The sequence below is a fragment of the Tasmannia lanceolata genome, unplaced genomic scaffold (genome assembly GCF_043159265.1).
Source record: "Tasmannia lanceolata isolate RefF3 unplaced genomic scaffold, GAP_Taslan_0.1 ptg000007l, whole genome shotgun sequence".
Classification (NCBI taxonomy): domain Eukaryota; kingdom Viridiplantae; phylum Streptophyta; class Magnoliopsida; order Canellales; family Winteraceae; genus Tasmannia; species Tasmannia lanceolata.
The window spans coordinates 22969316-22985665 of record NW_027518684.1 but is presented as its reverse complement, the minus strand read 5'-3'; the positions used below and the strand labels follow the sequence as shown (position 1 = coordinate 22985665).

At 38.2% G+C, this 16350-nt stretch overlaps 1 protein-coding gene across 1 annotated transcript; it reads left to right on the top strand.

Annotated features, from left to right (window-relative positions):
- Positions 1–3502: 3502 nt before the first annotated feature.
- LOC143882304 (hydroxyproline-rich glycoprotein family protein) lies at positions 3503–15434 on the top strand. Its single transcript, XM_077385823.1, has 2 exons — positions 3503–3804; positions 13878–15434. Exons 1-2 carry the CDS (start codon positions 3712–3714, stop codon positions 15102–15104), a joined length of 1320 nt encoding a protein of 439 aa, XP_077241938.1. The 5' UTR covers positions 3503–3711; the 3' UTR covers positions 15105–15434.
- Positions 15435–16350: the final 916 nt, after the last annotated feature.

Here is a 16350-nt window from a genome sequence, read left to right as displayed (position 1 = left end):
GAGCGGCCCAGTGCACGGGGCTCCCACCATTGCGGGGTCTAGGGGGAGCCCCGTTCACTGGGCTGCCCTTTTTTAATTTTCATTCAAAAGACACTTTTGAATGAAAGTACCATTTTGCAAAAAGAAATTTCTCTTTGAATTAATAAAAATTAAAAATATTTTGAAAATATCCAACAAGAGACACGTGTTTTTTAAAGGTACTGTGAGGTACACATAATTCGATGACCCAGACTTTTCATTTGTTGGGCCCTTAGTTAGATAGGCTGCGGTACAACGAGGAATGATAGATGCAAGGGCCCTCTTTATGCAAGGGCTGGAGAAGGGCCCTTGAATAGATCCACGTCATCAGGTGTAACCGAATTCAATTTCTCAACCGACTTTAAAATGATGAGGATCTATTCAAGGGCCCTTCTCCTGCCCTTGCATAAAGAGGCCCCTTGCATCTATCATTCCTCTCTCGACATATTAGAGGATTAGGATTATTCAATGGGAATAATTTTCCAGGCTCACCAAACCGTTCAAAGAAAAAAAAAAAAAAAAAATTCTAGGCTCACCATATTTAAGTTGGGCCCAACAAATGAATGTTTTGGTTCAACCAAGTGAAAACCCTAGGGTTAAAATTGATATGCACACCTATAAGTGCAATTTAACACTAACAATCAGACAAAAAGGATTGACCTCAAAAGAAGACACTCACTCGTGCAAAGAATTTGTTATACTCTTTTTTAAAGATGAGGCACCCTATAAAGCATATGGGGTGTTTGGCATGTCTCGTGCAATGTAGGTCCATTCCACGCCGAAGAGACCCCATGGATAGGTGTCACACAAACATTGCTCACCAGCGCAACGTAGTGGATGCTTAGTTGGATCCCATCATCAAATGCCACGTGGACCCATACAGAAAATACACGCAAGAAAGTTAGGGGGTGATTCAATGAACTTTGATATTACATGTTGTAGGGCTAGAAAGTGAACCTTTAAACCCTAGTGAAATCTGAAACTCATGTAAAAAAGGTGAGGAAGGATAAAAAGAACCCTTTCCTTTTGATCTTTTGCTTTCATTGATGGCAACTTAATATGAGTGTGTGTGAGATTGAACCTTTAAACACTAGTGAAATCTGATGAAAAGTTATGTAAAAGGTGAGGAAAGATTCAAAAAAGAAAAGAATAAGAGAACCCTTATATCTTTTACCCTCTAAATTGTGAAATCTGATGAAAAGTTATGTAAAAAGGTGAGGAAAGATGAAAAAAAAGAACCCTTGCCTTTTCTCTTTTACTTTCTTCAGATCTTTTGCTTTCATTGATTAATCAAGATGGTAGCATTGATGAGAGAGAGAGAGAGAGGGGGAGGGATTAGTTTGGAGTATTTTTCATGACAAAGTCAAAAAGATGCTCGAGAGGAACCGTGCAAGTTAGTTAAAAGGAAGTGGGAATTTGGAAGGTGGGCCCTATCTTATGCACGAGGAGGTGCACACGGACATGAATCAGCACACGTGCACGGGTAGATACAAAAAAGTCTAATATAATTAGGGAAATGATATCAGCATCCCTATAATTAAAGTAGTAATTTGAGAAAGGGTAGAGAGAAAGAGCTTTTTATTATTATTGTAGATTGATGAATCCTTCTCAAAATGGACAGATAAATCCTTATGTTCATAAGAGGGAAATATGGTGCGAACCTTGGCCATTGGATCCATATCCTAAGGTCCAAAATAATTTTTATTTTTGTTCATTTATGTCTATTCACACGAGGTATTTTTTCTCAATATTTAAAAACCCTGCTCAAAATAACGAATAATATTTTATTTCTCCGCTCTTCGTATCCATGAAATTTCTCCCCCCTTTCTTTAATTTTGTTGGAGTTTAGGTCCTTTCATCGGATCATATATTAGACTAGGAGAGCCCTTTTGAACGATGAAAGATGGATCCACTGCCACAAGTACCCTAAGTCCACGATTAATGTTGTCTATCACTTGTCGGGCTTATTACCCTTAGTCTTCGTCATCGGATGATTCTAGACCGTTGATCAAGCATGATGAAAAAGACATCAATTAGATTTGTCTAAGCTGTTGATTTTCTAACGCTTCAATCTACAGTGATTGCGATCTCTGTTCGACATCAGACCTGGACCCGCATGATCTCCCTATAATGGTTTATTAGATCAGCGGTCTCGACGACTAAGCACATATGCCATGTTTGCACTGAGTCATGGCCATTTTCATACGACAAGATCACATCTTCTTACTCTTAGTGTTGGTCTGTGTTTTTTTGTTTATTTTGATTTGTAAGAGCTCGTGCTTAAGGCCTGTTCCTTTCGACGTAAAATGGGCATAAAACAAATTTTATACACATTTAAAGTGCGAAAATGGGCGTAAAAATGATTTTACGCCTATTTTACGTTGAACGGATCCCGATAGAAAAAAAAATTCTAAATAAAGAGGGTGTAAATACCAAAACAAAGGGTGCAGAAAGTATTCAAATTCAACATAATAATATAAAAAAGTTAAAACCCTATTAAGATGAAAAAGTGGAGTTGAAATAAAGAAACACTATTTTTAAATACAGCCTTCTATTATAAACTTTTTGAGTCTTCTTTGTCAATGAGTCATATAATAAACAAATAAAGAGTGTAATTGTCAATTTTCCTAACAAAAAATGGACAGATTGTGGTAAAATAAAGATATCTATTAGAAAAAACTACCATTGAAGATTGATAGTTTAAATTTTGTAAACAAATAATTTAGAAGAAGTGGGGCCCCCCCCTTTTTTTTATGGGTAAGCTGAGTGGGGGTCCCCCCCTCCTAAGGATAATTTAGAAAAAGTGGGTCACCACCCCTCCTTACCCCCTTTAATTTCTTCTATAATAAAGCTTCATTTTCATTAAACAAATAGAAATACACTGAGAAGGCTCATCAGATCAAGCAAAGTAATTGGGTTAAATGTTTTATTTAATTATAAATCTTGATTTTTCATAAATAATGGCCGTAGAAATATAGTCAAGTTGATATCAGCACAACCATGTTTTGATAATAACACTAACTCATCTTGTCTTTTAGTATTTAAATACCTGTCAGTGTCAACGGTTATCCCAGTTCCCAAAAAGCATAAACTAGCCAATTAAAAAACAAAATACAAACTGAGCTTGTGCAATTATTAAAACAAGGTAGTGCCAATATGAGTAGCCATAATAAAAAAAATAAATATTTATTTATATTTTCGAAAAAGTCTTTTTCACCTTGAAAAAGCCTTTCCTCGTGCACTCAAATAAAAGAAAGTGGTGGAAAGGCTTCTTTTTCTACCGCTTTTTAGCAATTTCCTGCCAATCACACATTGCTCAAGTCAAGTTATTGCCGTGTTCGACATTAACACCCTTATTTATTTATGACTCATCATAAATTCGCACCCACTGTTGGATAATTCACACCCCTTGTAACGTGAATTGAGAGAGACAGTGTGAGATTTTCAGGCCATCTATAAATACCGACTTTTTACTCTTCATTATTCTTTCTACTCGTTTTCTTTGTTTTCTCCGATCGAATTTCCGTCCGCATGACCATTTTTCCGGCGAAAAATCTCAGCTTTATGCCGGAATTTTAGTTCTCTTACTCAGATCTACAGTCAGATTAGGAAGAAGAACAAGAAAATCTGAGAAAATAGTTTTTTTTTCTTTTTTCTTCTATTTTTTCTTTTTTTTTTCCTTGAAGATTGGAGATGAGAGGAGTAAATAACAGCGTGGAGACTATAAATGCTGCGGCGACTGCGATTCTTGCAGCAGAGAATCGAGTCCAGCAATCTACAGTTCAGGTAAATCGCTCGATCGATCTGTTTGATGTGTTTTTTTTTCTTTTCTAAGATTTATAAAGGTTTTTCTGTCTTGATTTGCATGATTTACTTTTGAGATTCAATATCGGTGAAATTCATTACTTTATGTTAGTGAATTTTTTGAATTGTGTTATATCTTGTGTTTTTTATGTGCAAATTCAAGATCTGAAAGATTTCTTTTTCTGGATCTTGAATCATTTATTGCGAAATTGATATTGATGTAGTGTTTTTTTATTTTTTTAGTTGAGTAGGTTTTATGAACAGATTATGGTATACTTCGTTCTTGATTATTTACGCCTTGTTGGTTTTCGATTTTGAGAATCGATTGTGAGTCCTAAACTGATTATTGGACTCAAAATTACATTTAAAATTTGTTTGTTTTGGATTTTGAGGACCGATTATGAGTCTAAAACTATTTATTGGACTCAAAACTAAACATGTAAAAATTGTTTGTTTTAGATTTTGAGAACCGATTGTGAGTCTAAAACTGTTTATTTTTTTTTGAAATGGGAGTCAAAAACTGTTTATTGGACTCCAAAATTAAATGTAATTTTGAGTCCAATTATCAGTTTTGGACTAACAATTGGTTCTCATGAACCAAAACAAACAGGGCTAATTTTCAGTCCAATAATCAGTTTTGGACTAACACAGGGCTTTAGTTGAGTAGGTTTTATGAGCGGATTATGGTGTAATTTGTTGTTGATTATTTAGTTTAGTAAGTTTTATGAGCAGATTAACCTGGAAAGTATCTATTATTCTGTTGCATTTTGATAAATTGAACCTTTCCTTTTCTTTCGTTCCATTTCCATCATAAGCTTGTAAAGTCTGGGTTTTAGGTCGGGTTGTAACTCTGAGATTCATCAGTAAAATTGGTCAGATTGCAAGTTATTGTAGATCTTCTACTTAGTTTCGTATGATTTTGAATGAAACTTAAAATAATTATGAGGCATATTGGGGTTGAGCCTCTAGCTCAATTGGTTAAGGCTTTGTTACTCAACCTTGAGGTCAAAGGTTCAATCCCAGCTTACCTACAAAAAAAATAAAAATAAATTATGGGGCATATCTCATGTGATTTGCTACTTGTGGGTTTATCAATTAGTCTTTGTAAGCGTCTGATGGCTGTCGAGCATATTATCCACCCTCGAGTTGGAGCTTGGTTTCAAGAATCCCATAGAAGTCTTTGTTATTGATAATAATGAACAATCTCAACTGTGACTTGGCGGCTATCCTCATGGAAAGTTCTTTTTTCTGTAGCCAACTTCTGTTTGCTTGATATAACTGTTTATATTTCTGAGGAATTCTTTGATGACCGTATTGTCGATATTGAAAGAGTGAGTTGAAGCTCTAACTTAAAATTTCCCTTTACTTTTGGAGGTGCCATCAGCGTTCTTATTTGGTGACGGGCTGTTCTCACCCCAATATCCAAATCACACTCTTCTTCTAGTGGATTGGTTGCTTGGGATCATTTGTATTCTTATGTGGGCTCCTAGTAATCTAAGGTGAAATTTGGGTTGGGTTGGGCTGAACCTTTGTTAAACGAATTGGATTTGATCTGACCTGTTTCAAGTTAAAAGCTCAACTTTATGAACTGATAGCATGGTGCACCTTTGGGTGCAAATCATGAGAACACCATGGAACACGAGGTTTTCGTTGAAGTATTATTGTCGTAATTAGCCTTTGTTTGGAAATGAGAGTGTACATTAAGACGCTACATGGAAGTTTAACATGCTACATAGAACTAAAAAAATGGCTCCTCTGTTTGGTCTATGCTAAGTCAAACGTCTTTATTAGGATGTTAGATTTTACAATTTATCACATAGGTTGTGTTTCACTTCACTATAGATATGGCTGTGGAATGAGTCTGTATCAAACACCTTGTGTGGATCTGATGCCTTTTCTGAAGTATGATGCTTCACATTAGGTCGGTTTCTATCCCTAAATTCTGATCATATTTTCGCCATTTGATCCCTCCCCTTCTTTCTCTCCTTCACTTCTAACTACATCTTTCTCCCTTCTCCCTTTCTCCTATCTCCACTCACCTTCCACCAGCCATCTCTCTCCCCCTTCCTATATTCTTTTCTCACTCTGCTCCCTATCTCCCTTTCCTCTTTTTTTGCAGTCTCATTTCTCTTTTCCCTTGCCTCCTCCCCTCCCCAATCCTCCATGGGGTGGGTCATAAACCGCTCCCCCTCGGTTTGGTTCATAAACTACTCTCCCACAGTTGAGTTCATAAATTACTAACCTTTCTATCGTTATCTTTCCTTGTTTTTTAATCTTGATTTCTCTTCTTGATCTTGATCTCTTTCTTCATCCTGATCTCTTTCTCTTGATTGTCATGGATTCACATTAATTTGATATTAGAGCTGGATTCACATCTATTTGGCATCAAAGCTGGGTTCAACTATCTTATTGGAATTGCGAGATTATGACAGGAAGATTCGAGCCTATGGATCATTATTAGTACACTATGGAGACTAGAAACGTACCAATATTTTATCGAGTAATTGAACAAGACTCTTGATTGGGGAGAAGCATTGGAGTCATATTTATAGCAGCATAATCCAGGGGATGAGCAAATGATTTACATTATCGGGATAACTTTGCCCGGGCATGTCTTAGATTAGTGATTAACACTGGAGCAAAAACAACACATAATGGGAAAACCAAAAAGACATTTTAGGAGTGTAAAATACCATGAGCTAGAATGATTCAAGAGGAGAATTCCAAGAAATTCAAAGCTCGTGCGATAAAATTATCTACTTGCGTAAAGATTTAAAAAACTTGTTGAATTTACCTGACTAAGCAAGTGCACAAGAGACAATTACTTTAGTCATCCAAATCCAGGCTTGTGTGCAAGGATTGATAGGGCAGAAAATGCTCGATGTCAAGTGACAAATGAGAGCTGTACTCGTCATCCAACAACAATTTCGACAGTACGTGGTTCACTCATGTTACTTATGGAGTCATAAAGCTATCATCATCCTTCAGAATTAGTTCTGTCAGATGATGGCTCCTGAACATTATATAAAGATCAAGAAGGCAACAAACATTATTCAACACGCCTGGAAGAGATGAATGTTTCGTCATAGTCATCACGAGCTTCAGATCACAACAACAGATTCACAGATCGTAGTGTTTGGAGACACCTGCCGAATTTTCACTACTTATCAAGGACGCACGAGCAAAAATCTACATATCTAAGGAAGTGGAAGACCCATGTTTCTTTCAGCCTAAATTGACACATTATAAGAAATGCGTCAAAGGGAAGACCCTGTGATCTCATTACTTCAAACTGGCAACACAATTGCCCAAGGCTTCTTGTGCGTTGGAAACATGTAGTCCGTTAGAAGGGCCAACTATTTGCAGATTGTGCGAGGATCATAGCCGACAAACTGCCAATCATTATATTTGACGAGGTCGAATCTTTTCAAGCAGGGAGTATGATGGGGGAACCATCCAAGATGCCATGAAGAATCAAGGAGTTAGGAAGATGAGGCCCATCATTAAAGTTTAAAGATTTTTATTTAGTTATTAGAGGTTATTTAAGTTTTTTTAGTTATCGGGGTAGTAGAGTCTTTTTCTATCAAAATCACTTAAGTTCTTTGACTTAATGAGTGTTTTAAATAGGCCCTACACATGTACTACGAAAATTTTAAGTGGGGAGAGAGTTTTTAGTTTATTAGAGAGTATTTTAGTCCAAAAGTGTTGATTTTTGTTTAGGGTTTTAGAACTTTCTAGTTCTCATTCTTTTCTATTATACATGTAGCCCCACGACACTTTTCTTTTATGCTATGCATTGATGGAATGAAAAAGTATTTGAATTTTTTTCTTTCTTGTGTGGAAGTGATGCCCTTTCTGAAGTGTGATGCTTCACTTTAAGTCAGTTTTATCCTTAAACTCTTATCATTCTTCTCCATTTGGTCTCTCCCACTTTTTTTCTCTCCTTCCCTTTTCACTACATCTTTCCCTCTTTTTCTCTTTCTCCCCCCTTTCCACTCACCTGCCACTGCCTATCTCACCATCTTCCTCCATTCTTACATTTTTTCCTCCTGGTCCCCTTTATCTGTTTTTTTCTTCTTTTCCCCATTTCCATCTTCAACAGCATCGTCCTCCATTAGTTGGGTTCATAAACTGCCCCTCTTGGGTCCAGTTCATAAATCGCTCCCACATGGTTGGATTCATAAACAGCTCTCCTTTCTACCCCTATCTTTCCTCCTTTTTTTATCTCGATCTTTATTTCTTTCTTGATCTTGATCTCTTTATTGTCTTGATTTCTTATTATTTTCTCTCTTTCTCTTGGTTGTCATAGATTCACATCAATTTGGTATCAGAGTTGGATTCTCATCAAGAAGTCTCATACATAAAACAAACTAGTCCAAAGAATACCTATAATCATCTTATTCACTTGGTATTCCTTTTCTTCTGCCAAGTATTTCTTCTATTCCTCCATCCTCTTTCTCTAACTTGCTCATTGCTCCTTTTAAAGAAAAGACAACTTGTAATTGTCATCATACTGATCACTTGTTCCCTTGCTCTCAAGCATATCTTGCTTTTATTTTATTTGTTTTTAATCTCTTCATTCCAGGCTTGCTGATGCCTTGGCTCATCCTATGTGAAAAGAGGCTATGACTGAGGAGGTGACATCACTGAGAAATAGATAATTTGAGATCTTGTTGACTTACCTAAGGGAAAACATATTGGATGGAAGTGGGTATTTATGTTGAAGTGCAAGCTCGATGGCAGCATTGATATCCACACACACGCACGCACATACATACATACATACATAGACACACACACACACACACACACGCTAAGCTTAAGTTGATACAGATTCTTTTTGTGGCTGCCACACATTGTTGTCCCTTGGGTCAATTACACATGAAGAATGTTTTTTTTTTTTTTTCATGGAGACCTTCAAGTGGAAGTCTATATGGTGATAACTCCTGGGTTTTATCCTCATGGGGAGCAAGGAAATACGTGTAGACCCCAAAATGCCATTCATGATTTGAATGTCATCACAAGCATTGTTCAACTGGCTTAATATAGCTCTTTCTTAGTATGATTTTCCACGAAGTGCCTATGGCCATTCAGTTCTCATAAAAAAGACATCAGTTCCTACTACTATTTCTATAGTACACGTGGATGATATCGTCCTTATAGAAGATAATTCAGAAGAAGTTGCTAATGTTAAACACTACTTTTGTAGTGTTTCACATCAAGGACCCGGGTTATTTTACGCACTTCATAGGGATCAAAGTTGCTTGTTCCTAGCAAGGAATCTTTATTTATCAATGCAAGTATGCTTTGTATCTCCTTAATGACACATGCTTGTTGAGAGTTACTGTTTTTGTTTCCATGCAACTTCATTGTGACAATCAGATGACAATTCATATTACTTCTAACCTGGTATTTCACGAGGAAAAATATATAAGAGTCAACTATCATTTTTTTGAGGGACCAGGTGGCTTCAAAACTATTTCCACACCATTTGTTCCTTCTAATTCTTAGCTACTTGATATATTCATCAAAGAGATAGTGCGAGTTCGTCATTTGGCAGGCTGAGCATGTTTGATTTATGCTTCAACTTGAGGGGGAGTGGAGAAAGATTGATAGGGCTCACTATAAGGAAGGTTTTAAGCCACTTTCATAGTTTCAAAACTCCCCCAGATCATCGTGGAATCCCCTGAGTCGACTCCTTTTTACCTTGGCCTTGTTCTTGTCTAAGTCTGTCTTTTGGCCTATAAAGTTAAACAAAACTCTTTTGCCTCTTCGCGGGGTTGGAGTTAAACCCACACGAACAGTTCTCTCTTATCCTTCTTTTTCATTTTTTCTCGTCTTCCATTCCTCTTTATCTTCTTTTTATTTCTAGTTCCACTACTTTGGATTTAATTCCTTGATTTATAGAAGTTCATAACAAATTTTGTGATTACCTTGGCTCGTCCAACCACCTCTTTGATATTTTTGAGCTGTCAACATCATGCCTGTGTAGTGGCTCCACATTAAATCTAAAGTAGATGGTATCTTTTCTACACCAATATAAACCTGTTTGGTTGAATTATTAACCGTTACATTATGATTTTGTCTCCAATTTCATTGCTGGGCATATCAAGCAGCTTGTGTAAATATTTTGCATCTTTCATCATGCCTTATGTTTTTAAAGACTATTATTATTTCTATCTCTAAGACAGTTAATCAAAAAGTTGTTAGTGTCATTTCTAGAATGTCCATCCAACCATTACAGGAGGTGAAATCCATTCTATACCCTAGCCTTTATGGATTTCAGAGAACTCTATAATTGTGGCCACCTCATCATTTGACAGGGGTCCTGAACTCTCATGTGCCATAGGGGGTGGCACTTTTCCCTGCCTTCCTGAATCTATGGTACATTCGCTTGCTGCTGCTGAGACCCTTGCCAACAACAAAACCACCTTTGATTTTGGCTTTTTGGCATATGGTGGTTGATATAACCTGAGATTATTTGGATAATTGGATGTACGCTAGAATGATATCGGGTTTGACTTATGCTCATAGATCTAGATTGAGGTATGTGTATGGGTAGCCTCAAGATGCTTCAAGCTTGTTGATTTTTCTTTAGATTTATGTATGTATATATTATATCTCACCTATTTTCCTTGTGTAAGTAGGCTGATCACTCAATCTACAGCGGAAGATGACCACATGGCATTAAAATCTTTGTTCCTTCTTTGTTTTTCACTTTATCTTCTTTGTTAGCAATTTTGAACCTGTAAGATTCTACGTGTGATTAGGATTAGTTCTGTGTTCCCATGAACTTTCTTGTCAAATCTTGTGAATTTGAATCTCTATTTTTTGTTTCTATCTTTTCTTTGTTTGTTTCTGTGTTGCCTGCTTGGTTTATGCATTCTATACCCTACATTAGGGGATTTGTAGTTTTTGTACTTCCTTTGGTGTCTCCCTTTTTTTTACTGGCCCTCTGGTGCCTCCCTATATTTTTCCTATTTCAACTTCAAGTAGTTTAGCCCACCACTAGATCACCCATCAGAATAATTACGTCCAGCTTTACCAGAATTTGCACTTGGTATGTGTATGCCATATTCCTATCGATTGTTAGAATTCTCATGACAATGTTGGTGTCATCTGATTCTTGAAGTGCTCAAATAAACTACAGACAAGAGAAGAACACATTCTAGTCAGTCTGCTCTACCAATTTCTTTCCCCCAAATACTAAAACTTGTCAACCTATAGCTGCAAATACTTTTTGCTTGCAATCCCCACCAAATAAGTGGCAGGTTTCCACAAAATCCCCTTATAAAGTATAAAACTCTTAGAGAAAGCGTCAGGAATGGTAGCTCCTCATACCATGGATGAAGTCCCCATAATACCTAAGAAAATTAATATGGCTGGACAGGAGGTACCTAAGAGGGATATCTTTCGCTATCTTGGTTCAATTCTACATAAGGAGTGATTGAAGAGGATGTTAACCATATAATAAGAGCAGGTTGGTTGAAGTGGAAGCTTGCCTCAGGAGTTCTGTGCCACCGTAAAATCCCTACCAAGTTGAAGGGAAAGTTTTATAAGACAGCTGTGAGGCCAGCCATGCTATACGGCTCAGAATGTTGGGCCACCAAGAAGCAGCATGTGCATAAAATGAGTGTAGCGGAGATGTGAATGCTTAGATGGATGTGCGGCCACACAAGGTTAGATAGAATTAAAAATGAAGACATTCGTAAAAAGGTGAGAGTGGCACCAATTGAGGAGAAGATGAGAGAGCACCGCTTAAGATGGTTTGGACATATCCAACGTAGGCCTTTGGATGCTCCGGTGAGAAGAGGTGACTCGTGCCAAATTGATGGAGTAAAAAGACGTAGGGGCAGACCGAAAACAACTTGGGTAGAAACAGTGAGGAAAGACTTGATAGTTAGGAACATAACAGAGAACATGACCTTGGATAGGATAGAATGGAAGAAAATGAACCACGTAGAAGAGCCCAACTAGAGCCATGATTAGAGCCAGGTAGATTCCTTTCATCTTCTTCATGAAATTTTTCTAAAGGATTCATTTAGCCGACCCCAACTAGTTTGGGACAAAGGCTTTGTTGAGTTGAGTTGAGTTGAGATACATGGTTCCTGTAAGGGAAAAGTGTTATAGGGAATGATTCAGAATTTGGGATTTTATTTTGAACCCAACCCAGCCTTTAAAGGCTCAGAGGAATGGAGAGTAAACTGAACTGAGATTGTCTCATTTTGCTCGAGTTTTTTGTTGATAGATTTGTGTGTGTGTGTGTGGTGGGGGGGTTGTGGTTAGGCAAGTCTTCGGTTGGAACCCGGAGGGAGATACTGATGCATTTTGTCCGATTGTCTCCTATATGCCACCATTTCAAACCATGCACACAATAAAAAAATTAAAATGAAGTTAACTTCATGATTCGTTATCTGTCAAAAAAAAGAAAAAGTTCATGATTCGTTATCTGTCAAAAAAAAGAAGTTAACTTCATGATTCGTTATCTGTCAAAAAAATGAAGTTAACTTCATTCAATTTGATTGATTCTCCATTAACAATTTAATAATTGATAAATGTCAAAACGATCGTGAATCAGGACGGTGGCCCACCATATATATATCTGTAGTGATCACTCTGCTGTTCTGATGTGCTTCGATGAGTCCCGTCCATTGCAGCTACTTTGATGTGGATCTGTTGATCCTAATCCATTAATCAAGGGTGCTGTAAAAGGAATCTTTAAGGGTTTCCCCAGGAGAAGTTCTTACCATTGATTGTTTGAAGGCCCTTGATCTTGGAGACCTGATCTCCGTTCAGTATAGGACCAGGATCTGCTGTGTCCCCTGGTGGTGTTCCATCAGATCAACAGTCCCGATTACCATACTCATCCGCCACATATAAGTGCAGCACATGAATGCCCATGTTAATGGAACACTGGACCATCCCCATAGTCAAACTTCAATATTTTACTTTGGGTCAACAATAATACATCGACATATTTCTCAGTGTCTGACATGCACTAAAGACATACTTAGTAAAAAAATAAGCATATAAAATACTTACAAATGTAGTCTATATGGAAATGTATTAGACATGCATGAATATCAAAATACATGTACAGAGTTAATTATGTATTTTCTGATCAAATTGACAAGGTCTGTCCCTGCACTTTTTTGTAAGAAGTGGTAGGATATTATTGAACTTTTTATTTGTGAACCTACTCTGGGATGTGCGGGTCTTTGTTTTGGACTGAGAGGACAATAGGATGTTATCTGTATGTGGGAGTGAAGAGCATTGATTTTTGTCATTAGGTTCTTCACTGCAATGGCTTTGTGGTAGAGATAGGTGTCTCTAGCTTTCATATCAATTGGGGAGGCCTCCTTCCACTAAGTGCTGCGTCCTGTGGGCTTCACTGTGATTTTTTTTGGGTGAAGTTTTTGCTTGATTCATATCTTGGTTCGTGGCGAATGGGCAATTGTGATGCTATGCTTCTGCTAGTCTCATTGGCTTAACACTAAGGGGCCGTTTGGGTACACAGATTTTAGAATCCAGGTTTTTAGTTTGAAAACAGTGTAAAAGAGGGTTCATGATCAAGCTGCTGTATGCTGTCCTGACAGCGTTTCTTTGATTTTAAGTGAGAAATTTAGGTTTTAAAAATCTCTCCTGCATCTTGAGATTTCTAAAACCTGGAAATATGGGAGGATCTGCTACTCTCTTGCTGACGGAATGAAGGGCGAGAAGTAAAAAACGACGGCTGGTCCGCTTTTTCTCTTGTCTCTTAGCTACAATTTTGAAGAAATCCCGGATTCTAAAATCTGCGTATCCAAACAGCCCCCAAGAGTCTTTGGTATTTGAAGCGAAATCCTGTTTGCTTACCAACTGCCAACTGCCAGTGTTTGCTCTCTCTATGGTTTTCTGTAGCTCTATTTTTATTGATCCCTGTTGTAAAAATCACTTAAATTTCCTTCTGACTGTGTTGCCTGCAAATACTAGTTTATATGTGATCTATTTTATAATTCAATTCTCTCATGACTTATCCTAAACTTCTTTTGGTGTGATGTTATTGCCCATAATAGAAGAGAAGATGGGGTGGCTGTTTGAGTGTATACTGGTGTTTCGGATCTCAAAAGCAAGGGAAGCGAATTGGCCATGCTGTCCTCGTTCCAGAATCTTCATTACCAGGAACCGAAGCCCCTTCAACAGAAATTTCAATCCACCAATCCACTCTCTCACTTCCATTCATCGCACCTCCATCCTCCCCTGCTTCTTTTTTCCAATCAGAACCCCAATCTGCCACTCAATCCCCTGCAGGACTACTATCCCTCTCCTCCTTTTCCTCCACCACCTACTCTCCCGGAGGCCCCAACAACATTTTCGCCATTGGACCCTATGCAAACGAGACCCAACTAGTTTCTCCCCCAGTCTTCTCAACCTTCACCACAGAACCCTCCACAGCCCCCTTAACTCCCCCACCAGAACCCATCCACTTTACCACACCTTCCTCCCCCGAGGTCCCATTTGCCCGGCTTCTAGCCTCGTCACTGGACCATAACCAAGATGCCAGTAAGGCCTGTAGACAATTCTCTTCATCACACTACGAATTTCAGTCCTATCAGTTGTACCCAGGGAGTCCAGTTTGCCACTTGATTTCACCTAGCTCCGCGGTTTCAGGCTCTGGAACCTCATCTCCTTTTCCCGAGTCCCTTGAATTCCCCTCAAATGGCTATCCTTTTCCTCCCTTCCCTACAATGGAACCCCCCAAGCTCTTAACCATGGACGGGCTCTACATTCGTAAACCAATCCAACAAGATTCAGAAACTCCCAATCCAGCCCCACAAGATAATTTGCTTTTAGAGAGTCAAATCTCGGCCATCGCTTCTCTTGCAAACTCGGATAATGGGTCGGAGAATGATGGGCTCATCCTCAATCACAGAGTCTCGTTCGAATTAACAGCAGAAGAAGATATGGCAGTCTTAGATGAAGCCATAACAGAATCTCCTTTAGACCCAACAGTTGCCGGAACTAAAGATCATAGACTTTCAGGCGAAGTGGAGACCACTTCCAGTGAGACCTCCAATGCCTTGGCGGAGGAGTTTTCCGGTAAGACTGAGGAGCAGCATCGCCGGCAGCCTTCCCTAACCGTTGGGGGCCACAAAGAATTCAAATTTGACAACACAGATGGAGCCTCTGATGCGCCCGTGGTTGGATCCGATTGGTGGGCCAATGAGAAGGTTGTTGGGCCTGAGGCCGAGCCTCGTAATAAGTGGGCCTTCTTTCCTATGATACAGCCCGGCGTAAGCTAATTGGGAATGCCATGTTTTGAATCATACATTTCTCATTAAGGGTTCTCGCCGGAATGGCAATCAGGCCTCTGAAACTAAGTCTCTCAGCTTAGATGAAAACATGAGGTAAAATGTATAATGTGGCAAAGTGAGTTATGGGAAGATACTGCTGAATGGAAAATAGGTGAATTTTTTGACTTCTTCCTCAGCCGAAACAAGTTAAAGAAGGGGAAAATGGTTTATCTGGATGTATGTAATGTAGATTATACTAATTTTCTCTTTGCTTTTCTTTTGACTAGGTCAGGAAATAAGAGTACTTCTCAATATCAATATAGGTTGTGTTCTATATAACTCTTCTGCGCAGCGCTTTTGCACCTTTTCAATTGGGAGAATGAAAAAAATTTTGATGAAAAGTTATGCCCGTTTCTCGAAATCCGTAATTCTCAGTGGCTAAAACAGCCGGGATTAACAGAGATTAGCGAAGTAAAAAAGGGTGTGTTTGGATTGCCGGAATCAGGAATCGGAATAGGCATCCTCATTTTGATTCTACTAGACTTAGAATTCCACCCTGATTTCAACTCCGACCCCCTGTTCTATTCATTTATGAGTTTTTGTTCTAATCTCCTTTGTATTCTAGTAATTTGCATGGTTAGATCCTTCGACTAATAGATTTGTAATATTATTTTGATTAGTTATTGATTGAATAACATTATCTTAGGTTTATGGTTTAGATGCAAAAATATAAAAAACAAAACTGACAAGCTGACTTTGTGCAATTATCAGAATATGGTAGTGCCAATATCAGTAGCCTATAGCCCAAGAAGAAGCAAACAGCCGAAGTTTCTAATTTCCCAGAAAAATTTCAGGAAAATTAATCGTTGATGAATTCTTTTGATAAATGTATGCGATCTGTACCGTTCGTCCGATGGGCTCATTATGTTGAAGCATAACTCCAAAATCATACTGATGGGATGATCCAAACCGTCTGATTGGGGGATTTTGAGATAGTTCCACCTGTACCAAATTGAAGTACCTGCATGGACAAAGGAAAAAAAGAAAGGCAACTTATATTGGAACTACCCTGTTTTAATATTTGCACAAACTTAGCTTGTCTGCAATTATCAGAACATGGTAGTGCCAACATCAGTAGCCAAAAGAAAAGTGTCTAAATTGGAAATTTTCTTTTATTTTCTGAGACGTGACTTCTATTTTAAGTATTCTATTCTTTAGTGTGGTGCACATGGAGATATCTCTGAAGGAGAATTTA

Excerpts from the sequence above, each read along its gene's own strand:
- LOC143882304 (XM_077385823.1), top strand. The coding sequence starts at position 3,712 with ATGAGAGGAGTAAATAACAGCGTGGAGACTATAAATGCTGCGGCGACT. Across the intron at positions 3,805-13,877 it reads TCCAGCAATCTACAGTTCAG|AAGAGAAGATGGGGTGGCTG; the intron begins GTAAATCGCTCG and ends TGCCCATAATAG.